This window comes from Epinephelus lanceolatus, chromosome 13 (assembly GCF_041903045.1).
Source record: "Epinephelus lanceolatus isolate andai-2023 chromosome 13, ASM4190304v1, whole genome shotgun sequence".
Lineage (NCBI taxonomy): Eukaryota > Metazoa > Chordata > Actinopteri > Perciformes > Serranidae > Epinephelus > Epinephelus lanceolatus.
Window position 1 is genome coordinate 43,032,415 of NC_135746.1, and position 13,302 is coordinate 43,045,716.

A 13,302-nucleotide genomic window follows, 5' to 3' on the forward strand; every position below is an offset into this window, starting at 1 on the left:
TGGTGGTATTTCTTAATCTTTTCTGTGAAACTAATGTGCATTTAATAAACATTTGTACATTATTAGTGTTATATTTTTAGGGGAAAATGCGAGTGAAAATACTTGCACCGTAGACCCATGCCTTCAGTGGACACGCTTCCACCATTGTTTGCTGCTCTGTCTTCATTCAGTGTCCAGCCATCTCGCAAGATCTCTCGCCATGACCTCGGGTGCTAAATGCTGATCTTGCGAGACTACCCGGGTTGATAGTACTGCAGGCTGCTGCAGTCTGCTACCGGCTGTACAACACATCCACGGAGGAAAATAGTTATAGTAAAAGATCGATTTTTTTAATTAATGAATTGATATTGTGCCATTTAAAGAAAAAAACGATTAAATCGATTTTTTCAACCCAGCTCTATACGGTACCGAAAAAAAAACAGGTACCGACGTATTTCTTGCATGTTGGCATCGAGTTTGTACTGAAGTAGCAACTAACGGGGGCAGTATACGTGCGTCATTTGATATTTTGGAGATTTCTGTAGGAATGGCATTTTTCAGTGATACAATGGTGAGCACATCTGTTCTGGAAACTGCTGAGACACACCTTTATTGTCAATGTACCTAAAAAAACAAAACAAAACAAAAAAAAGCCAAACATCTCTGAATGCTCAAGGTCTTTAGTTTGTGGCTGTAAATGGTCACGAGTCTGTGATTATCCTAGAGGTCACGAGGGCATTAACAGAAAAGTCGATTTGTCAATGAGTCGACGTCAGTGGCACAAGTCGACACCCCCCCCGGGAGGAGTCGACAAGTCGTGTGTTTTTTCCCTCTTCTCTCTCTGTGTGTGCTTGTGTACGGAATGCAATCGCTGCCTCTGATTACGCTGATACTTTATCCTTGACGGCGTACTATAAAAAGCCCAATCTGGACCTTTCATTATTTAGCAACTTTAGGCCCATTTCTAAATTGCCTTTTATTTCAAAGATCTTAGAAAAAGTCGTTGCTAACCAACTAGTCCCTGCCCTAAATAAGCATTGTATTTATGACAAATTTCAATCTGGTTACCATCAGCAGCATTCCACTGAGACAGCACTTCTTAGAGTGTCTAATGACATCATGATGGCCTCTGACACTGGTAAATGTACCATCCTAATGCTGCTTGACCTTAGCGCAGCCTTCGATACTGTGGATCACCACATCCTGTTAGATAGGCTCAGTAACTGTGTTGGCATTTCAGGCAGTGCCCTTGACTGGTTTGCCTCCTACCTCTCTGGTAGAAGTTTCTCTGTAGCATCTGGTCTTTTTATGTCCGAGTCCGTCCCCCTTTCTTGTGGGGTACCTCAGGGCTCAGTGTTGGGTCCAATTTTGTTTGCTCTATGCTACCTCTTGGAAACATTATCAACAGGTTTGAGGGTGTATCTTATCATATGTACGCAGATGATATTCAGCTGTATTTTTACTTTAATCCTGACAGGACTGACAGTCTGAATTTACTGCATGACTACAATTGTTTGTCTACAATTAATGACTGGATGGTCAACAATTTCCTCCAGCTTAATGCTGCTAAGACCGAGGTCCTTATTGTCGCTCCTGACTGTACTGCTTCTAGGGTGGTGAGCTGTATTGGGTCCCTGAATTCAAATATCCGCTCTAACCTGAGAAATCTTTTATTTTTGACCAGGCCATGCACTTCGATAAACACATTCACATGTTGACCCGTACATGCTTTTTCCACCTTAAAAACATTGCAAAACTGAGATCTGTTGTATCACATGCTGAATTGGAAATGATCATTCATGCCTTTGTGTCATCACGTCTAGATTACTGTAACTCTCTTTTCATGTGTCTCAGTAAAACTCATGTAGATCGCCTCCAACTGGTGCAGAATGCCGCTGCCAGGTTGTTCACCAAATCACCCAAAAACTGCCACATTACTCCTGTCCTGGCCTCCCTACACTGGCTTCCTGTCAGCTTTAGGATCCAGTTCAAAATCCTTGTTTTAACATTCAGAGCCCTTCATGATCAGGCACCTGAGTATCTGTCTGACCTGCTGCATGTATATATTCCCAGTAGGACACTTAGGTCGGCCGATGATGGCCTGTTGGCAGTTCCTCGCACTAGGCTTAGAACTAAGAAGCATCTTAAAACCTACCTGTATAGGCAGGCATTTTTTAACTTGTCTTAAGTGATTTAGTTTTGCAACAACTGTTTCAGTTTTCTGTCTCTGTATGTGACCTGTATGTTTGTATGTATGTATTCTTGTTTGTATTTTAATCCTGTGAAGCACTTTGTGAGTCCTCTCTGTGAAAAGTGCTATACAAATAAATTTTACTTACTTACTTACTATAAGCGGAGCAGACTCCGCGAGGAATGTCCGCAGTCGTTCGGGCTTTCATAGTCGAGCGCACTTCCGCGTTGTAGTTTCCTGTAAAAATGTCCGTGAAAAATCCCTGCGATGTGAAAAATACATGCCGAGCAGTCACTGGTGCGCGGAGCAGAGTGCGCACAGGGCTTGCAGACGTCCGCTTTGAGTCTGCGCGGACCTCCGCAGAGTCCGTTCCGTGTACGTTCCGCCCGAGTATGTTCGGGCCTTGACAGACACACATCACATGTGTGGAGATACTTTACTTTCCTCCGCCGTGTCAATGTGATGATGTCATCAAAAGACTTGTCGACTCGACTCGACTTTATTGACAGATAAGTCAACCTGAAAAAAATTAGTCGTTAATGCCCTAGAGGTCACTATACGTCATTTTATACAATGACATCAATATCAACGAAATGGTCTCACCACAGTGAAATGGCAACCATGGGGGCTTACATCATCCACAGTCTCCGTCTCAGCTTTCCGGCCAGACCCAACTTACACAATTCCAAGACTGCTAAGGGAGCCCAGTGTACAGAAATAGGTATTTAAATATAATAGGCAAAATAACATTAATACTGCATGCAAAAACTACATGGTATTGGCATAAAGTGGGCATGTCTGTAAAGAGGAGACTCATAGATACCAATGGAACCCATTTTCATTCAGATATCTTGAGGTTAAAGTTTAAGGGACCACTGTAAAAATGGCTGTGCTGTTTTTTTTCTTGTCAATATTTAAGCCTAAATTTTGGAGCTATATATAGCTTTCTTCATGAGATGGTAACATGACACAGTTGGTATCATTCTATTCATTAGGTGTTCTAGTTTCATATTATAGCAGTCATCACTTTAAAACTCAGTCTGTTCCAGCCTATTAAAGACGGGTATATGGACCTGGATTGCTGGTGGCCCAGATGGTCTCAGAGGGTTAACACAGATTACAGATTACAAACAATTTTCAAGGGAAAGAAGCAAAAGATACTAATTTGTCATTCTGTTGCAGTCATTACTTTTTGACCAGTGTTTAGGATGTGAGCAGTCACCTGTGACATTTTTCTTCTAGCTGGACAAGTCCCAGCTGAAGCCAGGCACAAGAGTGGCTTTGGACATGACCACACTCACTATAATGAGGTAAGCTGAATCTAATTGGACACTCGTTTATGCCCAGCACTGACGGCATAATTATGGTCTGCGTCTTGGTATATGTCCTTCAACGTATGGCATTCAGGCAATGTCTTTCTGTAGGTTTACAAAGGACAGATTAACAATCAACACAAGAGTTGGGCAGTATCCAAATTTGGTTACCGTTAACCTTCCCCACATTTTCCCGGAGTATATGGTATTACCGTGACTAATTAAAAATCACTTTGAAGGGCTCAGATGGAGTCGCCAAAATGTCGGCTTGCGCCTATACTGTTCAGAAACACAATAGCAAACATTACATAGGCCTAAGAATACTGAAAAATAACAACAAAACGTGTACAACATTAACAACCTTTATTAATAAATATTTAAAAAAGTGCAAATGCAGCAGTCAACCAAACAGAATGAAATAACAACAAATTGTCTGTGGGCTACAGTCCACTTCCAGTACAGTAATCGACACAAATCATTAAATTAAAATGATTGATGTGGCTCAGAGGTAGAGCAGGTCGTCCACCAATCGAAAGATCAGCGGTTCGATCCCGGGCTCCTCCAGGCTGCATGTCGAAGTATCCTTGAGCAAGATAGTGAACCCCGTGTGAGTGTGTTAAAACTGAGTAGCAGGTGGCACCTTGTATGGTAGCCTCGGCCAGTGTAAAAAGCGCTTTGAGTGGTCACTAGTTGACTAGAAAGGCGCTATACAAATGCAGGTCCATTTACAGCCCTATAGCATCCAGTACTCATAGGCTTATCAAATAATAAAAAAGTAACAATAAACAACAAAGGCAGTAACGAAAATGTGTGCTATATACCGCAACGAGTACTGTCTGTTGGTTTATTTTTCTAATCTATCAACATAAATTAAATAATTTAAAAGCACAGCTCTACAGCATCCAGTACTAGGGCATATCAAATAAGAAAAACAGAACAATAAATAACAAGGCATAACCGAAAATGGGCATATATAATCCTATCCTGAGAACGCAACGGGAAATGCTGTTCGCTGGTTTATTTTTAGAGCGTACCTTTAGTTTGAGAAGTTCAAGCTCTCCAAGTCTGAACTATTTTGTCCACAGAACAGGCTACTCCTCATTGAAAATGAAATAAATACAAAGTATAATGATAACTATAGCAGCATCCTATGCTTCAAAACTATTCAAGGTTTTTTTGCCAGGAAGAAACAGTATGTTTAGTACTTTTCTGGCTGGAGCAGGGCACGTAGTGGATTGACATCTATGGCCGCGGTGCTGGCTGGTTCGGGTTGCGCTTCTCCCTCCTTCACTCTGATGGCCACTGCAGAAGTTGTGAAATTATGTTTTTCTTTTTGGGACAAACTCGCTTGATGCGCGGCTTGCCATCTTTTCTTCTTTCTCACGTCCGAGCTGTGATGTGACGATGTCACATCCAAAAACTTTATCAAATGTCATCTCCCGACAACAGTTAAGGGCAGTTATAAGAGAAACATTATAACCTACTATTAGTTTTAAATTGTAATAGTATTAAGTAGAAGCTGGACAAACACTCATTATTTAGGCATTAAATAAATTATATTTATTTAATTGTACTAGTCCATACCCATTGGTAGCTTTGTCACCTTCTACCTATGCCAATCCTTAATGCCTATGTGCAGTTTCACATAGATTGACCACGTCAGTGAGTAGAAAAACATGGGACAGACAGAATGACACACTGACAGTTTCCGTGATTATGTACAGCATACCATACCATGACTTAGTCATACCAAAAATTAGAAGGAATCAAAAACAACATTCAGCCACAGCCGAGGGAGCCACAGCAATCGGTCTCATTTTAGCCATTTTTAAGCATTTTTCTGTTGTTACAGCGCCACCCAGTTGCCAATTAGTTAAATTTCTCCAGTCACCTTGAGGCGTCCTGTTCTACATATCTACCAAGTTTAGTAAAAATCGATATGGCGGTTAGGCCTAGATAAGAAATTAGCTCTCTAGTGCCCCCATTTTGTTTGATCAGGTCAATAATGGAGGGGTCCCCTCAGGATGTGTGGTCATATGCCTACAAAGTTGCATGGTGATCGGTTTATGTGATCACCACGCAACTTTGTAGCGTGGTGATCGGTTTATGTGATGAGCCACGCCCTTCTCAATATTCATTGCCTTATAGAAGCTCAGTTTTAGTAAGTTTTCCAACTTTTGCCAAGAGGGAACTTTAGATATTGGTCCCTAGATTATGTTCATCGAGTGTCATGCAGATCGGTCAAACTTCCTAGGAAGAGATCGATTTTGTGTTTTTCAAAAAATTCAAAATGGAAGTTATTGGTTCTTGAAGCAAATTTGTTCCTCATGAGGAGAGGCATCTCTGTGCAAAGTTTCATGTCTCTATGACGTACGGGGCATGAGATATGCCCATTCAAAGTTTGCAATTTCAGTCGGTTGCTATAGCGCCCCTCTTTGGCCAATTGATGTAATATTGCTCCATTCGCATCCTCCCATGACCCTCTACCACTGTGCCAAATTTCACATGGATTGACCAAGTCAGTCAGCAGAAAAATGTGGAACAGAGACACAGACAGACACACCCACAGACAGAGTTTTCATCATTATATAGTAAGATCAGCCCCCTATAGGCCTATATATGCGGCAGATTTTTTTAATGATGGTAATGAAACTGATACCGTTGGGATACCTTATTACTGTATTAATGCCCAACCCTTATCAACACCACGTTTTTTTATCACAGCAAGATGTGCCACTGGAATCAGTTTTTGAGAACATGGGGTTGAAGCATCTGCTCAGACTGCTCCTGCTATGATTATCCTTCATGCAAGTCAGGGTTTCCCTCCAGTAAAATGGTTTAGCTGATGTAGTAAGCCACCCAGATCATGGGACATTTTTCTCTCGTCATCTATTTATTAGAAGATGGCCTTGACACACTCATGTCATCGATGGCTTACTATGTGTGAAACACTGACACTACTTTTTTTTTTCCCCTGACGGAAATGGTTATATTGATTCATATTTTATGATTAATAATAGTGAGGTGGCCCACCACAAATACTAGCAGTGACTCCATGAATGCAGTATGTGCAAAATCATGAGTTTTGTGTAGGCCTGTCACGATAACAAATTTTGCTGGGCGATTAATTGTGTCAGAAATTATTATGATAAGCGTTAATATTGCGTAATATTGTGCTTTTTAAGACCATTTTTATTATTTTTGTAATTTTGCTGTTTTTAGACCATTTTTTAAACTTATATAATGATAATAAAGGCATAATGATGCAAGTACACCCTTTTAAAGAGAAATAAACATTTATTTAACAAGAATATTTAGAAATGCAGAAAAGAAAATTTAAATATCCGAAATAACACGTAAAAATGTCGAAATAAATGAATACAAAAAAATAGACTCTCATTCTCTCACTCTCAGGTGTGCAGTTAAGTTGGTCATATTCGCTCTTTTTGTTGAGATGGTTTTAGAACAAACCCGGCATACCGGCTTGTCCAAATTACTGGGCTCCCCTCTGTCATTTGGTTTAAATCCAAAACACTCCCACACAGGGGCCGTGGCATTTGATTTAGGAACAAGTTCTGTGTCTTTCTCTTACGCTCAACTCTGGTTTTTTTTCCTCCACCTCATCTCCCCCTCACGAAGATTGCACTGTATGTAGCCCATAGCCCCACCTCCCACACAGAGACAAAGACACTTGATGACAAGAGCTTTCCCTCCGTTCATTACGCAAATGAACCAACTCACCTGGCTGCCAGACGATGCACTGCAGTGAACGCTCTTGTCGTCCAGTCTCTTGGGTGGAGAGAGATGAGGAAAACAAACATGCATGAATATAGCAGTTAATCGCGGCCGGAAAAGTTACCGTCTCCCTTTAATTTACCATGCAATTAACCGACTTATCGCTTATCGCGACAGGCCTAGTTTTGTGTACTGTTATGCTTCTCAAGCTATAAATGTGCCACAAAAGCTGAAAGTGCACAGTGGTTTGTGAAAGTCAAGCTGGTAATGGGTGTGTGCTCAGCATGTGTTTTCTGTTCTCCCACAGGTACCTGCCCAGAGAGGTGGACCCTCTGGTGTACAACATGTCCCATGAGGACCCTGGTAGTGTATCCTACTCTGAGATTGGGGGCTTATCTGAACAAATCCGTGAGCTGAGAGAGGTATAACAAAGCTGCAACAATAAAATCACACGAGACAACTCTTCAGTTTAGCTGATGTTGCTCATATTCCTATTTGCATGATTTGCTCTGTGTGTTGTAGTTTAGCACAGGTTCCCAAAGGTCTTTTATGAGATCACAGTTGTGTGGTTGGGCTTCCTGTTTAAGATGAGAAAAGACCTGAGACCAGATGATATATTTTGACTGTATTTTCTGTCCATTGAGTCTAAAACAATGCTGCTGTTATTTGGTGGCAGGTGATTGAGCTGCCTCTGACCAACCCTGAGCTCTTTCAGAGAGTGGGGATCATCCCCCCTAAAGGCTGCCTGCTCTATGGGCCTCCAGGTCAGTAGTTCACTGAAAATACACCTGTCTTCATAAGGCCATAAATCAGTAGCATCCATGTACACACGTTGAAGGTTGTACACATTCTGCGTTTGTAGTGCCCTCAAATTTATTGTTTTTAATGTAGATGGGTGGCAGCCGCAGTTGGGGTGAGCACACGTTTCAGAGCACCTGTTTTTCAGGCGTGCTGGCTGCGCCCAGAGATAAACGGAGTTCAACTTCTGGAACACAGCAACTTCCAAAGGGGCAGCTGTGGCTTAGAGGCAGGGTGGGTCATCCTCCAATTGGAAAATCAATGATTCAGTCCTTGAGGAAGATACTGAACCCCAAATTGCTCCTGATGGCTGTTCCATCGGTGTGTGCGTGTGTCAAAAAACTGAGAAGCAGGTGGCACCTTGTGTGGTAGCTTCAGCCGCCAGTGTATAAATGCGTGTGTGTGGGTCCGGTTTTTGTAAAAAAAAAAAAAAAAACACATCAAGTCGGTAATACCGGATTTTCGCCACTTGGGGGCGCTATTGACTCATTTAAAATAAAAAACAACCTTAGGACAACAGAGTGACAGTAACAAGTTGTTTCTTTTATTCCTTACAAATAAATTTTGCAGCTTACGCCGGATTTCCACTGGATGCGTGTCCGTTGCGGAACGGCAGCGCTGGTTATCCGCTGTGTGCTCCACCGTCCGTCAATTCCCACCGGCTGCGTTTGCTGTGCGGAGCGGTGCAGCTCCGCCAGAGACATCTCGGTGCACTGCCATGATTAATATCTCCTCGTCCATGGTGTTCATGGGGTGAAATGACGTCTGAAAACCTCTGACCTGTTGACTTCAGGCCTGCCTCTGCCCATTATGTAGTTTTCAAGGTGTAGTGCAGGGAAATATGATCCGCCGTGAACACTGTGTATTTTATTTTGAAAATTAACCGGATGTTTTATTGTGTTTCTGTGCACAATTTCCTGCCCCGCACAATCTGCTCTGTGCTGAATTGCTGCGTTGTGCTCCGGCATCTGGCAAAAATAGAAGTCCTGCATATTTGTTGCGGAGGGCTCCGGAGTGCCAGAGCTGTGACGGAGCCGGAATGCAGCACAGCCGCAGCCGATGGAAACACACACATTGACTAGAATTGAATCCTATCAGTTCCGCTGCCGTGCTGGAGCGGAGACACAACCAACACGCATCTGGTGGAAATAGGCCGTAACTCAATCAGTGCAAACAAGGGTTGCCTCCTTTGTCTGGCTCAAAGCCAAAGTGTTGCCATAGTGGCGCATTCTTTGATTTCTTTGAGACTAAATTGTCTGCCATTATCGACTCCCCGTCACTATCAAACAAACTCCAGGCTACAGTAGAGGCCTTGGCACATTCGCACTCGCACCCCCTAGCTCAGTCCCCGTCCCACCCCCCACCCCCCTCTCTCTCCTGCTCACTGTGCGCTTGGCGAAGAGACTGACACAGGTGCCCGCAGACTTGGGCGTACTATAAGCGGAGAGGACTCCGGGTAAAAATGTCAGTGAAAAATCCCCGCAATGTGAAAAATACGTACGTTCCGCCTCAGTATGCGGTGCAGTCGGTCTCAAAAAAAAAAAAAAAAAAAAAAACCCGGTCCAAGACGGAGTACCAAACCGAATTGGTATTACCGAGAACCGACCCAACCCTAGTGAATGGGTGAATATGACTCGAGTGTGAAAAGTGCTTGAGTGGTCGAATGACTAGATGGGTGCTATATGAGTGCAGGTCCAGCGTACACCGCATGCCATGTGACAAAGACCCACCAATAACAGCCCACAGATATGTTTCCCTTCTTCTTCAAATATCAGTCTGTGGTAAATATGAAGAAGAAGTTAATCGTTATAGTGCAGGGCTACCAGAGCTTTACATCTGTCTAGTCCTGCACGATTTGATAAAAATTATCGCGATATCGCAATATCGTGATTTGCGATTACAGTATAATAAAAAAATGGTATCATTAGTCTTCTTGCTTGATTCAGCACTGACCTGAGCTGACAGTTATTGTTATGGACAGTGTAAATAAACATCAACAGACTGAGCACAGTCAAACACACTGCTCGCACAGCCACGCAGCACGGCACTGTACGTAGAGCGGAGCGAGCCTGTGTTGCATTCAGGCTTTGTCACGTAAATGATAAATTCTAGCACACCATAGCACAACACAGCAGCATGTCAAGTGGGCTGAAACTGAGCAAAATCAATGCTCAGTTTTTCATTTGTTATTATATAGTTTATTATGGAGTCCGTGATTTCCCCGTGACACTTACAAATGTTTGCGGAACTGTGCTTGGAAGTTGTTTTACGAGGCTCTGGCGACTTTCAGTTGTCTCTTTGTCTTTAACGTTACACGGCTTGGCTTTCTCTCGCATGCTTTCTTCCTACTTTTCTCTCTGCTGTCTCAAGTGTTTATATAGACAGATCGTGTTGCCGCGGGACATGGCGACTTTAACTTTTAAACTTTTACACAGCACGTCTTTCTGTTCAACGTCACCGTACCTGAATCCAAAGTATCGCCATAAAATAGACAACTCAGACTTTACTTGGTCGTGCTCATGCTCTTCTTCAGCATTTGTGTTGGTCACTGCTGCATGCACGGCACAAACTCCACACACTGCAGGAGAGGTAGTCACATTCACAGGCACACACCTTAACATTTATTTACATTAAATCGCAAATCGCAGCCTTTTATGCGGTTATGTAATCGCACAGCCTGACATCGTGATTGCGATTAGATTAATTGTGCAGCACTACATCTTACCCACAAACAGCGCCAGGAAGATGATCAGCTCTACACCCAAAATTTCAAGTAAATAGGCTATGATACAGTTCTTGTTAAGGTTGCTTGGAAACCTTAGACACAACCTGCCACTGCGCTCTTGAAAGCAACAACAGGCACAGAAACGGTTACACCCAGTGCTGGCATTTAAAGACGCGGCATGTGTACAGCCCCTTAGACATCATTGGGTTGGCTGTAGTTCACGACATAGAACGTTCATCCACCTATCGGGAAGGTTGGTGGTTTGATCCCCGGCTCTGTGGGTGTACATGTGAATGTTGATCTGAGTAGCAGGTGGCACCTTTGTATGGTAGCCTCGGCCACCTGTGTGTGTGTGTGTGTGTGTGTGTGAATGGTACTTGTGAATGCTCAGGCTAAGTTGGTTGCTAAGACCAGAGAAGCACTATAGAAATGCAGCCCATTTACCATCACATTTGAGAACAAAAACATATTTGATCAGGTAGGAAGGTATTTCTGAAACACCACTACATTTGTTTTAATGTGTAAGGTTCAAGTTATCTCATTGAATTTCAAATTCAACGAGAATTGCAAATATCATGTTACAAGTATAGTTGTGGACCTGTATGTTGTTTTGATGAGAGATTCCTTCTATCAAAGGTACTGGGAAGACTCTTCTTGCCAGAGCAGTAGCCAGTCAGCTAGACTGTAACTTCCTGAAGGTGAGTGTCATCACCAGTGTCAGGGCGCACTGCCACACTGCAGTGCAGTCAGTCAGTTAGTTAATGTGTGTGTGTGTGTGTGTGTGTGTGTGTGTGTGTGTGTGTGTGTGTGTGTGTGTGTGTGTTGAAGGTGGTGTCCAGCTCCATTGTGGACAAATACATCGGTGAGAGTGCCAGGCTCATCAGAGAGATGTTCAACTATGCCAGGGACCACCAGCCTTGCATCATCTTTATGGATGAGATTGATGCCATTGGTAAGTGACACTGATGATCTGCTTTGGATTATGTTTTTCCTAGGGCTGTATATTAGTATTTCTGTTTAATAATTTTTAAAGCAAGCTCGTATGCATTTTCTCATCTACTATGCATAGAGCTGCAATTCATATGTCATTTTCATCTGATAAAAGGGGAGCAAAAGGCTATAGATTTTATGTGCTGCCGGGTTGAAGAAGTGTGTGAGGCATCCATGTTTTAGAACTTGCAGCTTCTTTGCAGCAACTTCCATAACTGAATTTGATTTACATTGTCTACTGTCATGGCTACATGTCAATGTAGTGATTACTTCTGACTTCCCAAAAAATACATGTAATGACTTTTATTAAATTCCTTCAAAATATTCACTACATGTGTTGTATGGGTCTGGACAGACATGGGTGAAAACTGCAATTTGACTGTTTGGCAGAGGTATTGAACTGTGAGGCACTAATTCTAGTTCATTAAGGATGAGCTCCACATCAGTGCAGTGGTTCAGATCATCCTCTCAGGGCTTAAATACTTGGAACGTGTTCTAAATTGTCACTGTAAATTCTCTGTCATGTTTGTGTATTGTTCTCTGTAGGCGGCCGTCGTTTCTCTGAGGGAACGTCTGCTGATAGAGAGATCCAGAGGACTTTGATGGAGGTAACTAAATCACTAAAATGTCCCAAAACACAGTTGTGGTGCAAAACACACATTTGACCTTAAACTAATTAAACTAAGCACAAAAAATAAGGATATTTGTGTTTGGTAGATTATTTCTTTGTTGTAATAATGCTTCTTGGCAATAAATCTTATACCGTTGGAAAGCCTGTTTATTTGCCTTTTAAATGGTGCCACATTTATAAGGAACCCATGAAAAATGTTCTCTGCCAATGCCAAACAGCTTTTTTTTTTTTGCTGTTGCTATTGACTCTTGTTTTGAGCTTCTGGTACCCCCAGGTGCCTGATTGGCACCTGATTAGGCCCGTTTCCACTGAAGAAGTTCCTGGTACTATTTGGGGGGCAGGAACTACTACAGGAACCTCCTCTCGCTCGGCCCTCTCAACTGCTGTGTCTCCACTGAGAGAGCGGAGTAGGAGGAAGGTTCCTGTAAAGTTACCAGGCTCTGGATGTGACGTAATCGTTGCGCGACCATTTTGACCAAGGCGACGTAGGGACATAGTTAGCTGTTAGCCGTTAGCGTCTCTGTATTAACTCATTAACTCATTAACTCAAAAACTCAGTAAATGGTCCGTGAAAAAAGTTTCATGTCATAAAATTCATATTCATTCATAAAAAGTTTCATGTTGTATCCGACAACGGGAGGCTTTTAACAGATGACGTCCTGATGTTAGCTTTGCTGCTGCTGTTAGCTTTCCCTGTCAGCTGCAGCCACTACTGATGCTTTCTAGACATCATGATTTCCCAAAACTGAATAAATACCACACATAGCAACACAAAACTGCTTTGCTAGCTCAATCATGTTGTAACTAAGATATCTGCTGGAAAAAATATTTTTTTCACGGACTGTATATTGAGGTAATGAGTTAATACAGACACCACTAACGGCTAACAGCTAATGGTTAGCCCAGCTAATCTACGATAACCATAGTAATTACAAAACGT

At 42.5% G+C, this 13,302-nt stretch overlaps 1 protein-coding gene across 1 annotated transcript in view; it reads left to right on the forward strand.

Moving 5' to 3' along the window:
• The window catches only part of psmc6 (proteasome 26S subunit, ATPase 6), a 33,721-nt gene that overhangs the window by 13,182 nt on the left and 7,237 nt on the right, over positions 1 to 13,302 (forward strand). The window contains exons 5-10 of the mRNA XM_033619405.2: positions 3,413 to 3,480; positions 7,526 to 7,640; positions 7,895 to 7,982; positions 11,378 to 11,439; positions 11,570 to 11,693; positions 12,278 to 12,339. Coding sequence (XP_033475296.1) covers positions 3,413 to 3,480; positions 7,526 to 7,640; positions 7,895 to 7,982; positions 11,378 to 11,439; positions 11,570 to 11,693; positions 12,278 to 12,339 — 519 coding nt within the window. The remainder of the gene's footprint in view (positions 1 to 3,412; positions 3,481 to 7,525; positions 7,641 to 7,894; positions 7,983 to 11,377; positions 11,440 to 11,569; positions 11,694 to 12,277; positions 12,340 to 13,302) is intronic.